Source organism: Calypte anna, chromosome 27 (assembly GCF_003957555.1).
Source record: "Calypte anna isolate BGI_N300 chromosome 27, bCalAnn1_v1.p, whole genome shotgun sequence".
NCBI lineage: Eukaryota > Metazoa > Chordata > Aves > Apodiformes > Trochilidae > Calypte > Calypte anna.
In genome coordinates this window covers 11,657-32,967 of record NC_044272.1, presented here as the reverse complement: position 1 = coordinate 32,967, position 21,311 = coordinate 11,657, and the positions used below count along the sequence as shown (strand labels likewise).

Below are 21,311 nucleotides of genomic sequence, written 5' to 3'. Positions count from 1 at the left end.
GCGCGGGAGCGCGCATAAGGAAGGGAGGAGGGGGGAAGAAGGCAACGGGATCAACCCATAGGCTGAAGGGGAGCAGGAGGTATGGGGGAAGCGCATGCGCAGTCGGGTGCTTCGTTCCCCCCCCTTTTTCCCCGCCCCCGCCCTTCGCTGTTCACCTCAGGCTGAGCCCAGGTGAATGGGGGGGTGTTCCGCGCATGCGCATGAATGGAGCCGCGCGGGGCTCAGGTGGAGCTGCACCCGCGGGGTTGGGTTGAGGAGAAGGAGGGAGGAGGTTCGACCGTTACTCCGCGGAGGTAATTAGCCAGCCCGCACTAATTGCGAGCCAGCTGGGCCGGGCAAACTGCGGTGAGCGGCTAACCAAGCCCTCGGCCCACGCCTCGCCCTGGGGTGGCAGTTGAGGGGGCGGGAGGGGGTCGCGGTCATGCCGGGAGTCGCGTTGCCGTCGGTACCGCAGGGAACCCCCACTCCTCACCGAGAAACGGGGAGAAGGCGTTGGGAAGCGAACTGGAAGGGTGGTGGAGGGTGACAGCTGCCCCTCAGGAGCCAGGTAAGATTTTTCTTAAAATAGGGCCTCAGCGGTGAAGGTTGACAGCAGCCGAAGGACTCGGTCGCAGCTGTTCTTATGCCAAACCCCAGATCCCACTTGTTCGGACCTTCCTCTCCCCTTTAAGTCCTAATAACGGCTTAACTCCGGCCTGTGGTTTCTTGATTACAGCCACCTGCAGGGTCCAGGCCTGATGGACAAGGGAGATGTGACAAGAAATAACAAAACACCCACCCCACTTTTTGCTAGTAGAGGGTATGGGGCTCAGCAGAGGCTGTGGGGAGGCTCAGGGCTGCTGCTTTCCTGCGTTTTGTGCCACCCCTGCAAAGCCTAAACTGCCCCCTAGACCTGAAAAACCACTGCTGAGTGCTGTGTAGGAGGGAAGAGCAGTGCTGTGGTTTAGGTTTGGCCATTAGCAAGAATTAGCAAGAGCAGTAGTAAGAGAAGAAGGAGGGGCAACAGCCCTCTGGGTAGTAGTGGTAGTTGTTTCCCAGGGACCTCAGGAACCTCTTGTCTATGCTCTTGCCTGCTCTCAGACTTGTGTTCCTGCTGGAAACCTCTTTTTAAAAACTGCCTTACTGCACAAGCTCATCTCTACCTGTGTTTTGTTTCCTCATCTGCTTTGTCTGCTGTAAATTTCCCTCCTAGTATCAGAGGGCACTCGGTTGGAGGTTATGAAAGAAAAAAAAAATCGATACACCTTCACTCTCCCTGAAATGTAATGTTACCTGCTGGTGTGTTAGACTTGATTATTGAACTTAAACCCCAGGTTTGAGCTGCTTGTGCAGAGGCAGGGATGGGAGCTTCCAGAGTCACAAGTTCCTGATTAACTAAAAGGGGCAGGTGAAGCTGGGGAAGCCCAGAGGTGGGATCAGGATAATGCTGCCGGTTTTCTTACTCGCCCCAGCAACCCCTGCTGTGGGGGCATGGGAAAGGAGCTGAGCACCATGCACTTTACTCTGCCCAGCCCCTTGGGAGCTGCTACTAGCTGGCTGGGTGCAGAGCAGGCCCCAGCTCTGTAGCTGGAGAGGAGGTAGCACCGGGCTTTGGGGCCATGGGCACAGCTCCATCTCAGCCCAACACCCTTGTGTAATGCAGCTTCTTAAAAAAATAAAGTAGAGGCTGTCAGGGGGATGTGGTTAGTGGCTGCTGTTAGTGAAGTGTGTGTGTGTGAGAAGGATGCTGTGCAGTACAGAAAAGGCCAGGCAGAAAAATACTGGGGACCTTTTTCTTGGAAGGTGAATGAAAGCAAGACAGCAAAGAGTGACAGAGCCCCTCTCCCACATGAGAGACTTCAGCAGAGAGACAGTGCAAAACAGTGGATGCTCTTGTCCAAAGGAGTGCAAAGGAGGAGTAGGAGTGAAGCCATCAACTGTTTTAACACCCATAAAGGCAAAGCCACTGCTGGAGTCCATCCATGGTACAAGTGTAGGCCAGGGCCTTAATGATCTGTCTCTCCAGCATTTGATCTCCCAGGCTGTTTAGCTCTTCCCTCTGATTCAGTCTGTGGTTTTAAACCTGACTTTCTGCAGTGTGAGGTCCCCTCATGTTGAAGTGGCTCCTGGACAATTGCAGGGACCCTTCGTGGCATGGGTGCTTTGCATACTCATCTTCTGATGATGTTAGCAAGGGTTATTTCATTCTCCCCAAATAAAAGCTATGCAGAGATTAAGTGGAAGTGATACATCCCTATTTCCCAGTGTCTCTGCAGAGGGAAAGTTTAAAAAAAAAAAAAAAAAGTGCCAATACCCTTAAACTCTGAAGCAATTCTGACAGGGTGTAGGAAAATTCTGATATTTCCTACACCAAAGCACTTGTTCTCATGGCCCTGCTCTGTGCCATGAGCCAAGGCAGTGGCCACAGGGAAGCTGAGGGCAGCACCTGGCTCTCTTATCGAGGCTTGGACAGGTGAGGGGACACGTCTGCCCGGCAAAGGGAACAGAACTGCAGCACCGTGCCCGCTCCTCTGCTTGCACATGATCTGTTCCTGAGCACACACCTGCCTCACAGCCACAGATCCTTATCAGCCCTCTCCATTTCCTTGCTGTCATTTCTTCTTTCCTTTCATGCTGCTGTAGAAAGTCCAGAGGTGACTTTCTGCACCTTGTTCCCTGCTCAGGAAGATGCTGTGGCTGCTGTGCTCCCTTGCTCTGTCATTTCACTGCTTTCTGGAAGGTACCCAGTGTGGGAAGTGCCCTCTTGTGTTCCTCCTCATTGCATACAGTGCCAGAGACAGACAGGTGATACAAATCTTCATTTCCTCCCTAAACTGCTGCAGTGATTCAGCAAACAGCTGGTTGCAGCTCACTCCAGAAGCAGCAGCAATACAGCAGCAGGGGACATTGCCCCCCCTGGAAACCAGATTTATTTTTTTTTCCTCCTGCTAAGGAGCTTAGGACCTTTCAGGGTGAAAAGCACAATAGAAGTCTGGGAATTTGCTGGGCCAGGAACTGTGGACACAGCAGAGCACAGTGTTGCCACCTGCTTTTACTAGAGGACTGGACTTGCTGAGAAAGCAAAGTTAACTAGCTAAGAGTATTGTTGAAATGCAGCAGGTAGCTCTGTGGTGGGGATAACTACCAGCACCAGTGGCAGAGAATGGTGTAAGGGTAGAAAAAAAAAAAAATCAGAGGTGAACTCCTACTTTTATTTATCAGCAGTTAATCTTCCTGTGTCATGGGCAGGCTTCTTGGTTTTACAAATCTGGGTGTACAAATTGGGCAATCCCCGAGCTGCTTGGTCTGGTTATTTTTAAAAAATTTATAATTTTATACATTTTTTAATAAATTTATTTATAAATTTATTTAATTTTTTTATAGCTTTCAGGGCTAGAATCCCCTAGCAAGGGAGATATCACCCCATCCAGGGCCTGCAGAACCATGTGAGCTGTGCTGCTGTGAGATGGGACTCAGTTTACCAGAGCTGTTGGCTTTTCCCAGGCACTGATGTCTCTCTCCCTCCACAGGAGAGTTTCTTTTTGCTGACAATGTCGCCCTCGTTGCTCACACAGAAACAGCTCTGCAGCACATAACATCCTGCTTTGCAGAGGCTGCAGATTTTTGGGGCTGGAAGTCAGCTTGAAGACGACAGAAGTTCTTTACCAGCCTGCACCACAGGAAGACTTCCATCATCCCCACATCATCACAGGCGAATCAGAGCTTGTCAGTCTAGCCGTTCAGCTATCTGGGGTGCATTATTTCCTCAGATGCCAAGATCAACAAAGAGATAGACAACAGATTAGCAAAGTCATACACTGCATTCGGAAGACTTCATAAAAGAGTCTGGAGCAATATACTTGAAGCAAAGTACAAAGATTAGTGTCTACAGAGCCATTGTACTGTCCACAGGTCATCTACTGCCACCATCTATGACTCCTTGAACGCTTCCATTGGTGCTGCCTCCATACAATCCTAAACATCCACTGGACTGACTATGTGACCAGTGCTCCTGTCCTTGAACAGGCAGGGTCACCAGTACTGAGGCCATGTTACTGAGGTCGCAGCTGCTCTGGGCAGGGCACATCTCCAGGATGGAGGATCACCACCTCCCTAAGACTGTGCTCTATGGTGAACTTGCCACTGGCTACTGGAAGAGAGGAGTCCCAAAGAGGATATACAAGGACTCCCTGAAACAATCCCTTAGCTTTGGCCATATTGACTGCTATTAGTGGTCCACTCTGGCCTCCAGTCTGGAGACATGGAGACAACACCATCCATATCGCTGCTGCCTCCTTTGAGAACACACGGAGAATCAGTCTCGAAGAGAAAAGACAGTGCAGAAAGAGCCATACCTTGGCTGTCTCATCACAGGAGACTTTCTGCTGTGCCTTTTGCAACTGGACTTGCCTATCCCACGTTGGCCTTATCAGCCATCAGCACACTTCCAGCAAGCGTGGGGAGAGCCCTTCTTAAATCTTTGTTTGCGAAGTCAAGCCATGATGATGGCTCTGTGCTTCATCCCAACTCCTGCTGGGATTTCAGCTGGGGGACCAGCCCTTCTAGCTCTCTTTCCACAGGCAACAGGGAGATAAGCTGCCTTCCTGCAGCCCTACCTGCCTCGTCCCACAGCAAGAGGTGACTCTTGGTGGCTGGTGACAGCCCTAAGTGGAACAGCACTGGCTTGATGTTTCACTGAGGCCTCCACATCATAACAATTCGGTTTGGGAATGGCCTGAACTAAGCATGATGTGACACTGAGACCCTTGTGAGAGTGCACTTGGGACTCTTTGTCCTTCCCCCAGGGAAAAAGGGCCCTTGGAGCTGGGTCCTGCTCAAGGACCCTGCAAAGGACAGGCCTTGCCCCACTAGGAAAAGAAGCCAAGGATGGGAAGATAAAATGAGGCACAAAGCTGGTGCTGACCCCTCACTGACCCAGTCTGCAACTCAGCCAGTTTACTCTCAGATGAATGCTTTATCTTTTAGGTATCATGCCATGTCCTGCAGGATCTAGAATCCTCTTAAGCAATAGGAAAGGAAGCAAAAGGAAAACAAAGAAGTTTTCCTGCTAGCTCTTGTCACAGGAAGTCTGAGGGAACCACTGAGTGCAGAGGCCTGGGGCTCTGAGACCCTTCAGAGCAAAGTAGAAGTTCAAGCAGAGGAAATTCCTGTTCCCATCCTTTCATCTCCTTTACTAGTTCAGTGTAAGGCTACAACTAAAGATACCCCAAATAGTATTGCAGAGCTAACATCTACCAGCATGTCCTTGTGCCCAAAATTAGCCCTTCAGAGCAGCAGGGTACAGGCAGATTTGACAGTCTAAGATGACACACTCAGCTCTCCATGAGGAGTGTTTTAATGCTGCAAGCTCCTGGGTCCTTAAGCTCCAGTGCACTAAGGGAGCTCAGCCTGGGCTGGGCAGCAGGAACAGCCTTGTGTAACAGAGAAATCTGGCAGATCCATGGGTAGGGTATAACCTTTCTTTGGAGTTCTGGGAGCAAGTTGGTAACATGACTGTATGAGCAGTCAAAAAAAAAAAAAAAAAAAAAAAAAAAGTTGTGGAGTCTTGGGTTTGTGCCTTTTTTTTTAAAATGTGTCCTGGTTTGGGCCAGGATAAAAGTGATTTTCTGTCTTGTACTTTTGCTTTCAGCTAAGTCTCTTGTAATTAGTTGCACTTGCTGAAATTAACAGCAAGTTTCTCAGTCAGTGTCTGCTTCTGGGACTGATAACACTCGATGTTTAGAGTTACTGCTAGAGACTGGTGTGCAGAGCCAAGGACACTGCTCAGCTCTGAGGAACATTTTACCCTCCAGAAGGAATAAAGAGGTCCCACCTGCAGCCCTTCTTTGGGGAGGAACGGACAAGATAGATGCCAGAACTGACCAAACAGAGTATTCCATCCCATATACGTCACTCAGTATAAATTTGAGGGATTATGAGGGCCAAGCCAGCTTCCTGCCCTTCCTGCCTTTTCCTGCTTCCCTTTCTTCACCCGTTCCCTGTTTCCTTCAGCATCCTGGGAGGATTCCATCCGTTCCTCTGCCTGTGCTCCTGATCCATGCCAGCCCATATCTGTGTGTTCCTGCCTCCAGCTCCTGACTGCTGCTGAGTCCAGGAGTCCAGCCTGGACCTTCCTAGGGCTGCCCTGCAGCCTCAGTGGTGATGTGAGAGTTATTGGGGGAGAGGGGGGAGGAAGGTGGTATCAATTTTCCTGTATATTTGTATATATTTAGCAATTTTTCCTATTTATCATTACTGTTTCATTAAAATTGTGTAGTTTAGTTTCCAACCCATAAGTCTCTCTCCCTTATTCTCTCTCCTTTCTTTATCAGGGAGGAAAGAGATTAATAGAGAGCATTTGTCACTAGGTTTAATTGCTAGGCCAGTGTTAAACTGTGACAAAATGAAGTAAAATACAGATTCTAGGATAGAACAAAAGCAGGATGGGAATCAGGGAAACTAACAGAACTGGGCTTTTGCTCTTTGTTGAATCAACTTTGGTGTTCTGCTGTCATGGCAGGTGGTCTCCCCAGCAGGCTGCCTGTTTGTAGGGGCAAAATATATAAAATAACTCTGATGGGAAGTTGTAAGGTTTGTACTGGGCTTCAAGAGAACTGTTCAATAGAAACATCACCACAGCAGCCTGGGGGAGACATTCCTGTGCTCTGCCCAGCTCATCACCAACCCCTATCTAGTATTGTTAACAGGGTCCATGGGCCTTGGCTGGTGAGGAACAAACTGGTTGATCTGGAGTCCTTTCCATTCACACCCACTCTTCCAGCCTAATTTTTTTGTGTAGAAACTTCTGTCTGGGTTTAAAAACCACCCACGAGGAGCTGTGCCTGGGAGGAAGATGTTGGGACAGGAACAAAGCCACACAGAGCTGGTTTTATCAGCTTTGCAGAAAGGGCACTGACAGACTTACATCCATGGAAATTGTGTGAGAATGTATGTCTCTGGGATAGACTCACCTCGTGCAGGCTTAACCCCTGCTTCCTTCCTGTTCTCGCATCTTTTGAATATTTTTAACCTACTGCTCCAGAGGCATTCTGCACACACTCTTTCCTCACCTCCTCCCCTTCCTGTCTTGCTCCTGCCACTGTGGGGGAGACAAACACATCTTGCAGCTGACAGCTCCCACTGACTCCACCTTCTATACTGCCCTCCTGGTGCCCTCTTTGGGACACAAGTTCACAAGCACAAGCTTGGGCTTGTCAGGGACCAAGGATAACTCACTGCAGGTTTCTGACTTGGTCTGGGTCAGCAGATCCAACGGGGCGAACCTCAAATGCTATTTTCACAGCAGCAGTTTTGCTCAGCCTCCCATGGGACCTTCCCAGCCTCACTGGCTCCTCTCTATTTTGGCCATGTGTTCAGCAAGAACTGGATGTCTGCTCCACAAGGTCCTTTCCCCTTAGATTTGGAGGGTTTTTGTTGCTCTCTAGGGATGCGGAATGTGAACCCAGCATGGCTAAAAGAATTACACACTCTTTTTTTCTAAAGACATCAGGTGCTTCACTTTCTTTGGAAATTTGTTCTGCATCCTCCAGCTAGAGTACACTTTATGTCCCCCATCACTTCCCGATTCCTCTCTTCCTGTGACAGTCCTCTCCAACTTCACTAAGTAAAAATCAAAAGCACAAGTCAAGTCTCATCCTAAAGTAAAACTGACCTACCTCCCAGAGTTAGACCAGTGGAAGTTGGGACATGATGGGCTGAAGTCAGCTCAGTTCTGATAGAAAACAAGCACCTGAGGAACATCTCAGCCCCCAGTGCTGACTGGTGCCAAAGAAGGAATAATTAAACCAAATTTGGCACTAAAAAGTGCTCCCCATCTCCCAGCCTGCCTTAGGACATTATTTCCCCCCTACTTCCACAAATGCTTTCCTTCTGTACCCCCCAGCCACATCCTCTCTTTCAGGACAGGCATTTTCTGCTAGATCTACTTGGATATAAACAGCACAAAAGAAGCAATAAGGAAACTCCTCCCTACAAATTATCACAAAACCAGTGAGTTGCCTTACCTAGAGAGGTTTGTGTGCTGGTGCCTTAGTCTGGACCCAGTGGCTTGATGCTTTGTTTTTGATGTCAAGTTAAAGCAACTTGCACCTCTGAAGTCACACCAAGACATTGCTGCTGGTTCCATCTACCCTGAATGAGCAATAACTGAGGGACAGCCTTTGGCAGGTGGAAGAGGGAAAGGAGGAATGCTCAAAGGGCTGCAACCCCTAATGTAGAGCAGAAAGCCCAGCACAACAGAGAACTGGTACAACAGCAGGGAATTCTTCAGTCAGACTTGATACCATGCGACCTGATAGCCAGAGCAGGAGCCTGTTAGCTTTTCTATTCACAGAAACACAGCTGAAATTTCTCCACCTCCCTTGAAGTGGCATCATCCAGCTGCCTCCCACACCTGACCCCAGCTTAGCTTGGGCTGAAGTTATCTTACCCAAAAGATGTGGCATGGATGTCCCAGGCAGTGGTTGCTCCTCCAGGCACGGTCACACAACAGCTCCTCTCTTGCTTTCTCTAGGGATGGGGTGAAGGGGAAGGATTCTGGAGCATCTCCAGCACCTTTGTAGGCAGGAGAATTGCAAAGTGCTTTTGCAAGAGCTCTGCCCTGCAGCTGGGAGCCAGCAGAGCAGCAAGTGAGAGGCTCAGGACACTAGGCTGATCACCACAGGCTCCCTGGGAGGGCAGACCAAAAACCATACACCAAAACTCCTCTCTCTGCTCTCAGTGCAAAGCCCACAAACTTCGACCCTCTCTTCTCCTTTCCCCACCCTTCAGGCTGTGCTCCACTTGCACGAGCAAAGATTTTGCTGCTGGATGGTGAAAAGCAAAGAGGTCTGAAGTGCCAAGCAGAGGGTGGGGACACCTTGTTTGTTCACAGCGTGAGGGCAGCCTGCCTTCGTGTTACCCAAGCCTGGAGCTCTTTCTGTTGCCCTGACAAGCAGAGCACCCAGACCAAGTGCTCACACCCTGCTAACACCTCCTGAATACTGCCAGGCAAGAGCCAGCACCCTGGGAAGCAGAGTTCTCAACTCCCCTCACTCCAGCCTTGGCCTGGCATTCCTGGCCAAGGAAGGCCAGGAATGCCAGGCCTCTACTACACAACTTTGAATTTTTTTAGTTTCTTGGCGTTTTTTTTTTTTTTTTTTTTTTTTTTTTTTTTTTCTTCTTTTTTTCTTTTTTTTTTACATCAAGGAGTCTGGCAGCACCCAAGGGTGTTTGGCAGAGGATGCCAGGTAGTGCTTGCTCATCGCTGCTCAGAGCAGCATCCATCCAACCAGCAGAAGGCTGTTCCCTCACCCACCATCCCTATTCAGCCCACACAAACCCACATCCTGATTTTAGGGTCACCTTTCATATCTGGAGCCAGACAGCTCCATGGTCCTTGTAGTCTACGAGGCTGAACAGCAGCTATAAACACAATATAAACAAGGCGTTCAGCCAGCACACGCCAAAACAGCTATGGGTTCAAGAGCAGCTTTGAAGTCGGAGGAGTTTATGGCAGCTTTAGGCATTAAGTGAGGCAAAGTGAGGGTAAAGGACCAGTTAAAAGCCAGGGAACATTTGTAAAAAGAAGAATTAAGCGCAGAACCAAAGGAAATGGTGATTTGGGCTGACCCAGGACACCTCCTCCTACAGCAAAAAGCAGCAGGAAACACTCCACACTTCACTGAAAAAGCAGAACCGGAGGCAGAGGTAATGCAGTCACAGAAGCTGTGAAGGGATTTCAGACAATGTTCTGAGCCCAGCATCTGGAGGGCAAAAGTAACACACAGGAAACACCAAAGGGGCATTTAAAGGAGCCCTTGGGGGGAAAGCGTAAGCTTCTTTTGAAGTGCCTGAGTGGGAAACCAGCAGAACAAAGAACAAAAAGCACTGGAGAGCAAAAAGGTCTGGAAGTTACTGGGGAGTTATGGACCTGACTGCTCAGCTGCTTAAAATATTTTGCAAGCTCAGGCACCTCATCACTGCAAGAGCCTACTCTGCCCTGCAGAAAAAAAACAGGAGAGCCTTTCCATTCTGCCAGAGGCAAGGGCAACAACCCCAAGTGGCTTCACACTGATGCAATGAGCCCACCAGTCAACTGCAGCTTTTCCTAAGGGTTCAACAGCCTCAGGGTAGCAATGACACCCACTTACAACTGCCTTTCTCAGGGTAAACGTAGGAGCACCCTATATGCAGGACAGAGGGTAATGGCATGCCAGGCTGGTTCCATGCCTGCTGACAGGTTGCAAGTTCACTGCAGGCTGTAACCTGGTACAATCCACACCCCTTCCCAACAGCATTGGGGTTGGATCAAAAGAGCACCCTGGAAAATGAATGTACATGCAGTAAACAACAGCCTGAATTCCAAGGAAAGCAACTAAAATCCCTCACAGCAACCTCAAGATACTCTCAAGCCTTACCTTATTGCAGGAATTCACTCTTAAAGTGTCATATTTCCAGCTTTCGTCAGGAGGAAGAGCAACTTGCCTGTGCTAAGTGACTTTTATCAAATAATCCAGCCCAATCTTGCTCCACTGACCCACCTTCATTTTTCTGAGGTATCAAACACCAAACAACCAACCCCACAACACCCAACACCACTACACTTAGGACTGTGACATTTATTGAAGGCTGCTGATACAATCTCAAACCCATCACATCCTCCTTACAATTCAGGTTCTTCCTTAAATTAAAAAGAAAAAAAAGAAGAAAAAAAAGAAAAGAAAGAAGAAAAAAAAAAAGAAAAAAAAAAAAAGAAAGAGACTCAATGTAACAGAGAATCCTGCCTCAACTCTGAGTGCCTAGTGCCTGAGCTGCAGAGCACTGAGTCATCCCCTCCTCACCCCAGGTGCTGTTTGCCAAGGCCCAGCTGCCACTTTGGACTGACCTTGGGGGAAGAACCAACACTGCACAACCAGGAACACCCCAGCAAACAGATCAAGTGTGCAGCAGCAGGGGGAGAAGTGGAGATGTCCCTGTTGCTGCCATTCATACGAGAAGGATCTTCTCCTCCATGCCTGAAATCCATCTCCTGCACCAAGTCAGTCTCTGGTGTTCTCACCCCCAGCCACAATCCACTTGATCTGCACCTCAGGCTCTCAGTGCTGAGGTTCACACAAGCACAGCAGAGCTGCTGGCCTAACAGCTGAGATGTCCTCTTACTTGAAAAAAAATAGACTGGCTGGACTGAAGAGTGAGCCCTGAGTGTCCCTGTGCCACCATCCAGGATCTGGAAGTTTGTCACAACCCTGGCTCGTGGCTCAGCCAGCCTAAAGGCACAGAAGCATCGCTGGGAAACCGGATTACCAAGAGCTCTCTTGTAGGCAGGGAGTCACCTGGGCTACTCATTCCAGAAGTGAGCAGATGAAAACTCTACTCCTGTTGCCTGGGAACTGGGCAATTCTCAAACCTAGCTGCATGGTCAGTGGAGCCACTACTCTGACCATACATGGGAGGAATGCAGGTCTGTTGTCAAGTGTTGGAAGTTTTATTTGATTAACAGAATTCAAAATAGGTTGAATAATTTTTTTCCCCCTGCTTTTTATCACTGAGGAAATTGCAAAGATTCTTTTTTGGATAAGGGCCCAATCTGGTAGGTAGAGGTGATAAAGCTAGCTAGCTAGGGCTGCAGAGCCAGGTTCACTGGGGCAGCTGGAGGAGCACAGACTGTCCAGAGGGCAGGTAGGTGATGTTGCGGGAGCGGGAGAGCTGATAGGCAATGTCTTCAGCTGCCTCTAGCTTGCGCAGCTCAATCAAACCATCACCTGCAGTGGCAAGAGAGTTGGCAATCAGCTCAGCTGCTTTGGAGTCTCCCTCAGCAGAAATGACAGCTGCTTTCTTCTGCTGCTCAGCCTGGAAGTTAAAACAGATGAGAAGGGGAATAAGCAACAGGGAAAACATGAGCAAAAGAGAAGGAAGAGGTCATGTTTAAAACAGAGGTTCCCACCTCACCAGCCTGTTCTTTTCCCCAGTGTGGTCATGCTTTGAGTAGACCAGGAAAACCACAGTATATTTAGGATGGAAGAGACCTCCAAGATCATCCAGTTCAACCTTTGACCAGCACCATAATCTAACCATTAATAAACCAAATCCTTAAGGACCAGGTCCAAACGCCCTTAATCAAATATCAGAGGACAGTGCAAAGGCAGGAGGGGATTTTATTTTAATACTATATTCTGTTAAGACTGTTTTTCTGCCTATGGTAGAAATAAAGGCTTAAAAATCATTCTACAACTGCCTTTGCAGTCCTAACCTCATATCAAACATTAGCCCACCTAAGGGCACTCTGTGGAAAACTGTCTAGGAAAGACTCAAGAACTTCAGTGGAGTTAATAACAGGTCAGATAAGCACTTCTTACTATTTAATCACCCTGGCTGATTACATGCATCTTACTGCCCCCTCTGGATTAACTCTGGGTGTATTTGTGTGTTCCTGCAAGCTCAACAACTGCCATGTTCTCAGCTGCATCAGTACTTCAACACAAAATTGTTTCTCTGGATGCTTGCTGAGATCCTGGGTTAATCTGAGATTATGTGGTTTTGCACACAGACAGTAACACTCCTGGGGCACAGGCCCCCATGCCCATGATATCAAACACAAAGCTTTGATCACCCTCCCAAAATGCCCAACAAACAGCAGGATCACTTGGGCTGCAGATCTCAACCTTGAACCCCATTTCTAACTGACACTTCCTCCTGAGTGGTTCCCTCCCTCCTCCATGCAGACATTTCTGTTCAGCACTCCAATAAGATGGTGACATGGAATTAAAAATAAAAAAATGACTCACAAAACCAGCATTAGGTTTTATCTACCCAACAATCACACACACAGCTGAGAAGCATGGCAGCATTATGACCCAATAAATTACTTCATTATTCAGCCTGCCCCATCTCCTGGACAGGTGAGTGAGATGCTCACTGCAAGCTACAGTGGGAAGGGGATACCAAAAACCATTTCCAAGTTTCTCAGAAGGAGAAGGTACCTTTTCCACAATGAATCTGGCTCTCTCTGCTTCTTGCTGGGCCACTTGCTTCATCTCCACTGCCTCCGTGAACTCCTTGCCAAAGGTCAGATGGGTCTGCAGGGCAGAAATCAAGCAAAATCTACACTGCTGACAGGTTCCCAGAGACACTGCTGGGACCCAGGCAGCTCCCAGGGGAGGCAAACTGCTGGGATCAGTGAGACTGGAATGAAGATGGAAAGCCAGGATGGCTAAAAGAACAGAAACTGGGACAAGTAATGCCAGTACATTCAGACACACGATGCTTTCTGGCAGAGGCAGCCCACTCACCGAGCAGGCGTGAGCTTCCTTCAGAAGAAAGCACCAGAAACAAAGAATCAAAAGCTCAGGTTTTGCAGAAGTCACCTTCCTGCAAAGCCTTGTCTGTTCAAAGCTAAAGAGCTCTTTTCCCGTTCCTCCAATCAGACTTTCCAGGGAAGTCCCAAAGAGAAAGGAAGAGGTGTGTGTACAATGCAGATCATAACAGTTTTAATTTGCAAAGCTTACAGGGAGGTCAGAGAGGGAGGAGGGCAGAGTTCCCCCCTTAAATAGCCTAAGGAGAAGAGTCAAGCAGGCGGAAACATTATTTCTAGAAAATGTATCAAAACTGAACGTTTGCAATACTTCGTATCAAAAGTGAATATTAGCACTGCCTCCTTACTTTTTTTCTGTGTCTCTGGGTGCTTGTGGCACAGCAAGCTCCTCTAAAGCAAGGTACAGCCCACTCCATTGCTCATAGAAACATTTGCTCTTGATTTAAAGGATAAAAGCCCTGGAACAGTGAAGGCCGTGGATAAGCCAGTACAGTGGAGCCTTCAAGGGCTTGCTCAAGGTCACAGAAGGCCAGCAACAAAACCAGAGGTACTGACTGGAGCTGTAACTGCTTCATCAAACCCAGTCCCCATGTCCAAACTTCCAGCCCACCCTTCTCTGACCATTCAGAGTCTCTTCACTGCTTTTATCTAGGCAGACTCCAAAGAGAACAACTGAGAAGGGAGAACTCTTACCAAGGAGACATCATCCAGAATAAGCCCGAAAGTTGCTGCTCTCTCTGTGAGATCTTCACTTACTTGCCTTGACACCAGCTCCCTCTGAGTGATCAATTCTCCAGCATCAAAGCGAGCCTGAAATCAGGATGGACAAGAGTCAGGAAAAAAGCTCCAAGAATTGATAAGATTCTCCACCTGCCTTTGCACCCATGATCCCCAGAGTTAATCCACTTCTTTTCCCAAAAGCCAGCAAACACCGAGCTGCCCAGGCAGCTCAGTAAAAGACTGAATGACTGGGAATGCAAGTGTGAGCTGGAGGGGTGGTTTAATTTAATTAAAAATTAATTTAATTTCACTTAATAGGTCCACTTCATTTAAAAGCATGCAGCTGGACTAAATTGTGATTATTCAGTAGTCCTCTGGGGATGCCTCCAAACCAAAGAGCTTCAATACACTGAAATCTGGGAATAAAGAGGGGAAAATCCCTGCCAAGCCAAGCAGTTGGAATGACCAAGAAACAATTAGCATGACTACAACTAACTTTTCTAGATGTTCCGTGAGAGACAGAGGGGTGGAAAGAAAACCCTGAGTGTGAACCAGGACATATTCCACTTTCCAGCAGGTCTTTCACCAATAAAAAAAGAGGAAAGAAGGATGGCCCAGCAGTTCTGGGTGCAGAAATCTTCTTACCACAACAGATTTGAGGATTTCAGTTGTGATTGAGGGCAGGACACGCTCATCATAGTCCTCTCCAATACTGGTGAAAATCCGTGGTAACTGGGCAGTCACTGGTCTGAACAGAATCCTCAATGTGATGTTCACGTTCTGGAGATCTGCAGGAAGAGAGGCACAAGGTGAATGGCACAGGAGCTTCCCTGAAGCTGTCCTCAACAGGGCGACTAACTGAGAAAGAATAAACACCCAGACTTCTTTTTGGTTTTTTTTTTCCACAAAGAGGAGTTATTTTTACTGCCCCTTTTACCTTGGGATCCAAACCCTTACGATAAGATTTATGCTTCAGTTTGTTTGCAGTACAGGGACTCTTTAGAAAGAGACTTTGTGTTTAAACAGACAACTTACAGGCTGGAGGAAGGGTCTCCTAATCTGTTTTTTCTAACTAAAAAACCAGATCAAACCATTCCTGACTTTGTGGACTCGGGACATGCGAGATCTCCACATGTACAAGAAAAATCCATCAGAGATGGTTCTCTTACAGTTTCTGGGTCCAAACACTCACCTTTGCTGCCAGTGATGACAGGAATGTTACGGGGGCGAGAGCGACAGTCAAAAATGATGGGTTTCTGCACCCAGGGGATGAGGAAGTGGGTACCTTCTCCCACCACAGTGTCCTGCACCCCACGGAATCGGTCAAAGATGACAGCTCTGTGACCAGCATCAACTGGGGAAGAAAAGAGCACATCAAGCACAGTTCCACCTCCACCCCACCAAAGCCTCCTCTGTGCAAACAGGGAGATAGTTCAGACCTTTTGCTACAGAAGATCAGTAAAATTAATCACAGCAACAAAGCAAAGAGGAGATGGAGTTATGACGCCTTCCCACCCTCAGCTGATTGTCAAAGGACTCTGAACCACTCTTGATTTGTGCAGTGCACCAGGGAGAGGTTCAGGTCTGTTTTTCAACCCCTCACGGTTCCATAGTAGCAACATAAGTGCAGAGGAGCCACGGGACTGACACAGACACAAAATAAAGACATCATGGAAGTGCTCAGCTTCTCCCACTCACCGTTGTAAAGAGCAGAATTGACAACTCCACCTGCAACCGCCAAGCCTAGGCCCAGCTTCCCAAGGCTTTCAAACACCTTCGCAGCCATTTCACACCTCCACTTCCAGCCTCTTTAACAACCCCCTCCTGCAGAAACAGAATCAAAAGTCTAGCTTATAAAAGCCAGAAGGCCAAGAGGGTTGGGGTCCTGATGCCTCCCGACCCCCACAAAACCCCTCCAGCAGAGGGGATGCATCCCCTGCAGCTCCTCTTCTCCTACACCCGCGATCCCCCCCATCTCCTCCTGGAGCTCGGAGGTCCCCGCAGCACCCATCCCCCGGGTTACAGCTCCCCCCAGCCCCTCTCTACCACCCCGGCTCCCCACAGAGAGCCCTCCGGACCCCAAACCCGGCCCAGCCACCTCCCTCAGCCCCGCTCCCCTCCACGCCAGGCCTTCCGCTCTCTCCCTGGGCTTCCCCCACCCAGGACAGGCGCCTCTCTCCCGCTCGACAGGCCGCAGCTCGGCCTCAACCCGGCTCCCGGTTCCGTTCCGGTTCCGGCCCTGGGACGTACCGCGCCCTCCCGCACCGCTCCCCTCCCGCACCGCTCCTGACCTCCACATGAATCCTCGGCCGTCCGCCCCAGCACGCCTGCGCGCCGAGCCAAGATCCCCGTTCCTGATTGGCCCCGTACCGTGCCGGGAGTTCTCTCTGCTGGAGGGCGGCCTACAACTCCCGGGGAATCGCCGCGGCGATGCACTCGCTGAGCAAAGCTGCTTCTCATTGGCCACTACCTCCCGCTTCCAGCAGGGCCTCCTGGGAGTTGTAGTCCCGGTGGGGGAAAGCCCCGTGAGGGCTGCAGAGGGGCCATGGGGAGGGGGGCTGTGAGGGGCCCAAAAGTGCTGCTTGAACAGCCGGGGAGGGGGGGCTGTGTCTGCCTCTGCCTGAGGGGTTGGGGGCGAGGAGGAGGGGGGAGTGAGGAAAGCAATGAATAAATGAGATTTTGAAGAAGTCTTTATAGCTAAAAATCTACAAATGGGTTTTCAGGAGTCGGACAAACCAAAATCCCTCCAGGATTACAGGGGGGGCTATTCAGCTGCTTATTTCTCTCCACAAGCCCCAGAAGCCAGCTGTCCTCAGGACAGCCTCTCTTGCTGTTGAAAACTGAGAAAAAGAAAGTGTTAAATACCGTAGCCTTTTCCTCATTTTTGCTATGTTTCCCCCCATGTCCAATGAAGAATTGAGGCTTTCCCTGCCCCTCCTTTTGCCACTGATGTATCCATAGAAAGATTTTTTTGTTATCCTTAGTGCAAGTGGCAAGGTTGAGTTCCAATTGTGCCTTTGTCTAATTTTCTTTCTACATGACCTATGTTCCTAAACTCTTCCTGAGGAGCCAGCCCTTTTTCCCATAGTCTAAGCTCCCTTTTTAACCCAAATTTCCTTCAATATCTCCCTGTCATCTTCCCCTTTGGCTTGTCTTTTGGCACACAGAGACAGCCTGCTCCTGTGCATTCAGGACTTGCTCCTTGAAGTACAGCCATCCCTCCTGGAACCCTTTGTTTTCAGGGACCATTTCCCAGGGTACACTCTGTACCAGTCTTCTGAAAAGGCCAAAATCTGCCCTTTGGAAGTCCAGTGTAGGGGTTTTATTGTTGGCTCTCCTTGCAGCCCTGAGTATTGAAAATTCTATTACTTTGTGGTCACTGTGCCCCAGACGGCCTCCGACCACTACATCTCCCACCAGCCCCTCTCTGTTTGTTCCTCTGACCTATCCAGGATTCCCATGTTCCACCCCCACTGACCAGAATCCACCCCTCTTCTTTCTCGTTATATGCGAGCTTTCCTTTTTTTTATTCTCAGCTTCCCTCTCCTCATGGTCACGGTGCATCTTGACACATTCTTTAGTCTCCCCATCACCCTATAGCACTTAGTTTCACTTTCAATCCCTCTCATCCCATATTTCCATCTGCCCTCCAGGCCACATCCAATCATTTCCTCTCCTTCCCTCACCTACAGTTTTCCCAGGCACCCTCCTGTAACTCAGAACCTCACAGAATCCCCAAGGCTTCCTTTCTTACACTATTCTGTCTTATTTTCTCTGCTCTCTACTGCATTGTCTTCCAAGCTCTTTCTCATATTCCACAGCCTTCAGGCACCACAGCCCCCTCACAAATTTTTATGCACACACTTCAGAGTGTTCCAGTCTAAGTCTTTCTCAATTATGATGCCTTAATTCAGACCTCAGGCCCATAGCAACATCAAGGGAATGAAAGAGTCAGCAATAGTTTTGTTTTTTTAAAAAGCAACCTGAACCACCACATTTTCTTTATTCTAATGTTGTTACTGTATTTAATGACTTACTTTCTTATACAATTTTGTATAAATGCAGATATTTTATATCTAAACGCTAAAAAAACCCCAAAAACCCACAACCAAAAAACAACCCCCTGATACACACACAAACAAACCACCAAACAAACAAAAACAACAACAAAAAAACCCCAAAAGCACAAATTCTTACTTGGTCATGTTGATGAAGTGACAAGGAGAGGGGATGAAAAAAAAACAAACAGAAAAAATCTCCTAAAAATCAGCTATTATCATAGAGTTTCTCTACTTGTCATATAAACTGAAGAAAGAGGAGAAAACTGACTGCTCCTCCTCTGGCTGCTTTTATACCTGGTGGCAGGTGGCACCTCCCCTTCCCCAGGGGATGGTGAGAGGGGCTCTGGGTGGTGCCTGGGGTATATAAACCACAGCCTTTGGCTAGGGCGTTCAGTCACCTCCGGGGCTTCTCTGAGGTCAGAGCTCTTGCAGTGCGGTAGCTGATGGGAGCTGACTGTGTTCTTTGAGTAGGCATGGTGCTATTTGTAGAGAACAAGATGAGACTCTTTAAGGTAAGGACTTCAGAACTACCAAAGATTTGAGCTCTTTAAAGCAAAAAGTAGGGCTGTATGCACCATTTTTGTGGGTTTTTTTCAATTAGGTAATTTTCTTTAGTCTTTTGAGGCAGCCCCAGGGTTTACCAGTGCGGTTGTGGTTTCTTTCGTCCTTTTATGCTACGTGCATTGCAGTTTCCTGGGATCTCAGAGTTTTTCTGGAAATGGCATCTTGTGGTTCTGCTAGTTCTGCTGTATACTGGTTAAACTACTGATGACATATCATCTTCATAGGGGTGGTGATGACATTATCTTACAGGGGTTAGTCTGAGTGTCCTGTATGTGTTGGCAGGCAGATATTTATAACTCTTCAAGAAATCATCAAGGCCATAAGACAATGTCTTACAGAGTGCAGAAAGCCTCCTCAACTTTCCCAATTGCTTGCAGAGTACCATCTTTCTCCTAGATATAAATGGGGAGATAAGTAATACACCATGGGGCTCTGAGGAGGTAGGCATGGTGGAAGCAGTTGGCATTGGCTGAACTGGGTAGTTGATGCTGTCTTTTTTTTTTATTTTTTATTCAGGTGGTGAAGAGGAACATTACAACTGCAGGAACATGCTAGTCAACGTGGGTTTGTTGCTATGAGCAGCCCCCTTTGAATGGGTAAATAGAGCAAGTTAATTTTGATCACGATGTCAGTGTGTGCAGAGCAGCTCCAGCCTTGGTGTGTGGAGCTGTGTCTTTTGTGTTTCCATCTTTGTTGTCTTAGAGCTTCCTTAGGCCTTGATGGTTCTCTGTGTCCCCACAGAGCAAATCCTGCATCTTGGGCAGGATCCCTGGAAACCCTTTCCTGTCAGCACGTTGCTAATCACCAGCACGTTCTTTTGCATAACAAGTCTAGATTGCAAATCGGTCTCTTGACTTGAAAGCTTCCTGATGGTTGTCTTCTGTGATGTCATTCCTAACTGCATTATCATCCGTCATCTCAGTCCAACCAGTTCCCCTGAGCAGAACTCATTCCCACGTTCCTGTGTCCTCAGGTCTTGAAGGTGGCATCTTGGGCTTCGTTCCCTAGCTTTGCAGTTGCATTGCTGTAGGTCTTCTTGCCCAAAATTCTTGGATTCCAGAGTCCCTCTTCTTGCTGTGAGTTTTATCTGGAGGTCAAGTCTTGTGGCTTGCATGGCTGTGTCTTGGGTTGGTCTGTGGGTGTGTTTGGCTTGGAGCTACCCTGCCTGCTGTGTAGGATCACAGGCATGGGGAAGTACCATAACATGACCAACTTAGTGCTGAGCAGCATTCCAGTGACCTGCATAATCCGACTGCTATGATTTGCTGTCATTTTGAAGGTGGAAGAGGCTAATGAAGTGGGACATACGTGCCGGAGGTGAGCTCTGGCATGGTGAGCAAAGGCTGGTGGGCTGCAGGAGCAGTTATTTCTCAAGTGTTGTGTTGCTGTTGAAGGCATAAGCATCCCCTGATTTTTGTGTTTTCCAAGTGCCCTCCAAACCTCATTTTGGCACCCCGCAAGGCTGGCAGGCAGATTACTTCCGGTATCAAGATGGCCGACTTCCGGAGACTCATTTGTAGTTTTTCGCGAAAAAGATGCCCGACTGCCGGTCAATGGTTTTGTGTCTTCTTATATTCGGTGCTCGGCAGCGTGCATTGGGGTGTTCAATTCTTAGCACCCATCGCACTGTTTGGTTTTTGGAGACAGCGCATCTGACACGGAGGACCAATCCTAACCCTGTATGTCAGGTAACAAGGGAAAAGTGTGAGTTTGCAGAAGTGAGCAGCAGGGTGATTTGGAGCTGACAGAAGAGGCTTAACAAAAGGTTTTGGATTTACGATCCTCACAAATAAGGAGAAGAGGTCTGGAACATATCTGTAAACAGATAGTTTAGACAAGGTAGTTACACAGAACTTGGAACCCAGGGGAGAAAATTACCAGAAGCAGAAAACAACTACACTTTGAGAGTTATTAGTGTTATAAATGACTGGAACTCAATATTCTGTTAATAGTTTAATTTAATTAATAAAATTTCAATAAGCAAAACAGTGCTGGGTGCGTGGGAAGTCTCCACTCCATTCGCACGCAGTTAAGTTTAATCTTTATCTTATATTCCATACCTTAATGCATATTCATATCTATTCTAATACATATTCATGACTGTTCTAGGAATAGGCTGGATTATGTTTATTCGTTCTTGGAAGAACATGCCCATGCACATGCCCACTTTATCTCTGAGGGTCTTTTTTACCTGCATCTGTTGGTCGTTGGATGAAGTCAGTGTCTGCCTCAGTTTCCCCTCTCGTTACCCTTCGATTCCGCACATGTGCTCCTTCCCTCTTTCCTGTGCAACACTGCAGTCAGCAGTAAAACCACCTTAAACTCAATGCTATGTGGTGAGGAGCAAAATCACCTTAGATTAGCACAACAGGGTGTACATTGTAGTGTTTTGAAGATACAGAAACTGTGGATGTCTTGTTTCTTGTTCCCTTAAGCTTTGTAGTTACACAAAGAACAGCTATATTTCATTCTAACGAATTCCTACGTTTGCATATTTCACAATGTTGAATACAGATACATTATTAATACTATCAAAGTTGGGTTAGCAAACACTTTATATTTAACATGAATGCACAAACACATATATTACATGAGCATGTTTTTGGGCTGTGCTAGAACTAGAACCACTCACAATAGGATATAAAGCCGCTCTGCCTGCTATAATTCCTATCATA

At 48.1% G+C, this 21,311-nt stretch overlaps 1 protein-coding gene and 1 long non-coding RNA gene across 4 annotated transcripts; one reads left to right on the top strand and one right to left on the bottom strand.

The window, feature by feature from the left end:
- The first annotated feature begins 134 nt into the window (after positions 1–134).
- On the top strand, positions 135–5,508 carry LOC115599778. 2 transcript variants are annotated; one of them, XR_003988605.1, is made up of 2 exons: positions 135–293; positions 3,364–5,508. It is a non-coding gene; the product is annotated as an uncharacterized LOC115599778 (long non-coding RNA). The 2 variants fall into 2 exon arrangements; XR_003988604.1 differs by having other exon boundaries at positions 135–547.
- Positions 5,509–10,578: 5,070 nt separating this feature from the next.
- PHB (prohibitin) lies at positions 10,579–16,379 on the bottom strand. 2 transcript variants are annotated; one of them, XM_008499924.2, is made up of 7 exons: positions 16,303–16,379; positions 15,710–15,835; positions 15,204–15,365; positions 14,657–14,799; positions 13,985–14,101; positions 12,960–13,055; positions 10,579–11,829 (listed from the first exon to the last, which is right to left on the bottom strand). In XM_008499924.2, the coding sequence occupies exons 2-7, from the start codon at positions 15,795–15,797 to the stop codon at positions 11,617–11,619; spliced, it is 819 nt and encodes a 272-aa protein (XP_008498146.1). In that variant the 5' UTR covers positions 15,798–15,835; positions 16,303–16,379; the 3' UTR covers positions 10,579–11,616. The 2 variants fall into 2 exon arrangements, with proteins under 2 accessions (XP_008498146.1, XP_030321640.1); XM_030465780.1 differs by having other exon boundaries at positions 16,262–16,318.
- Between the last annotated feature and the right edge of the window lie 4,932 nt (positions 16,380–21,311).

Excerpts from the sequence above, each read along its gene's own strand:
- PHB (XM_008499924.2), bottom strand. The coding sequence starts at position 15,797 with ATGGCTGCGAAGGTGTTTGAAAGCCTTGGGAAGCTGGGCCTAGGCTTG. Across the intron at positions 14,800-15,203 it reads TGTCATCACTGGCAGCAAAG|ATCTCCAGAACGTGAACATC; the intron begins GTGAGTGTTTGG and ends CTCTTCCTGCAG. Across the intron at positions 11,830-12,959 it reads CCAGATTCATTGTGGAAAAG|GCTGAGCAGCAGAAGAAAGC; the intron begins GTACCTTCTCCT and ends TTTAACTTCCAG.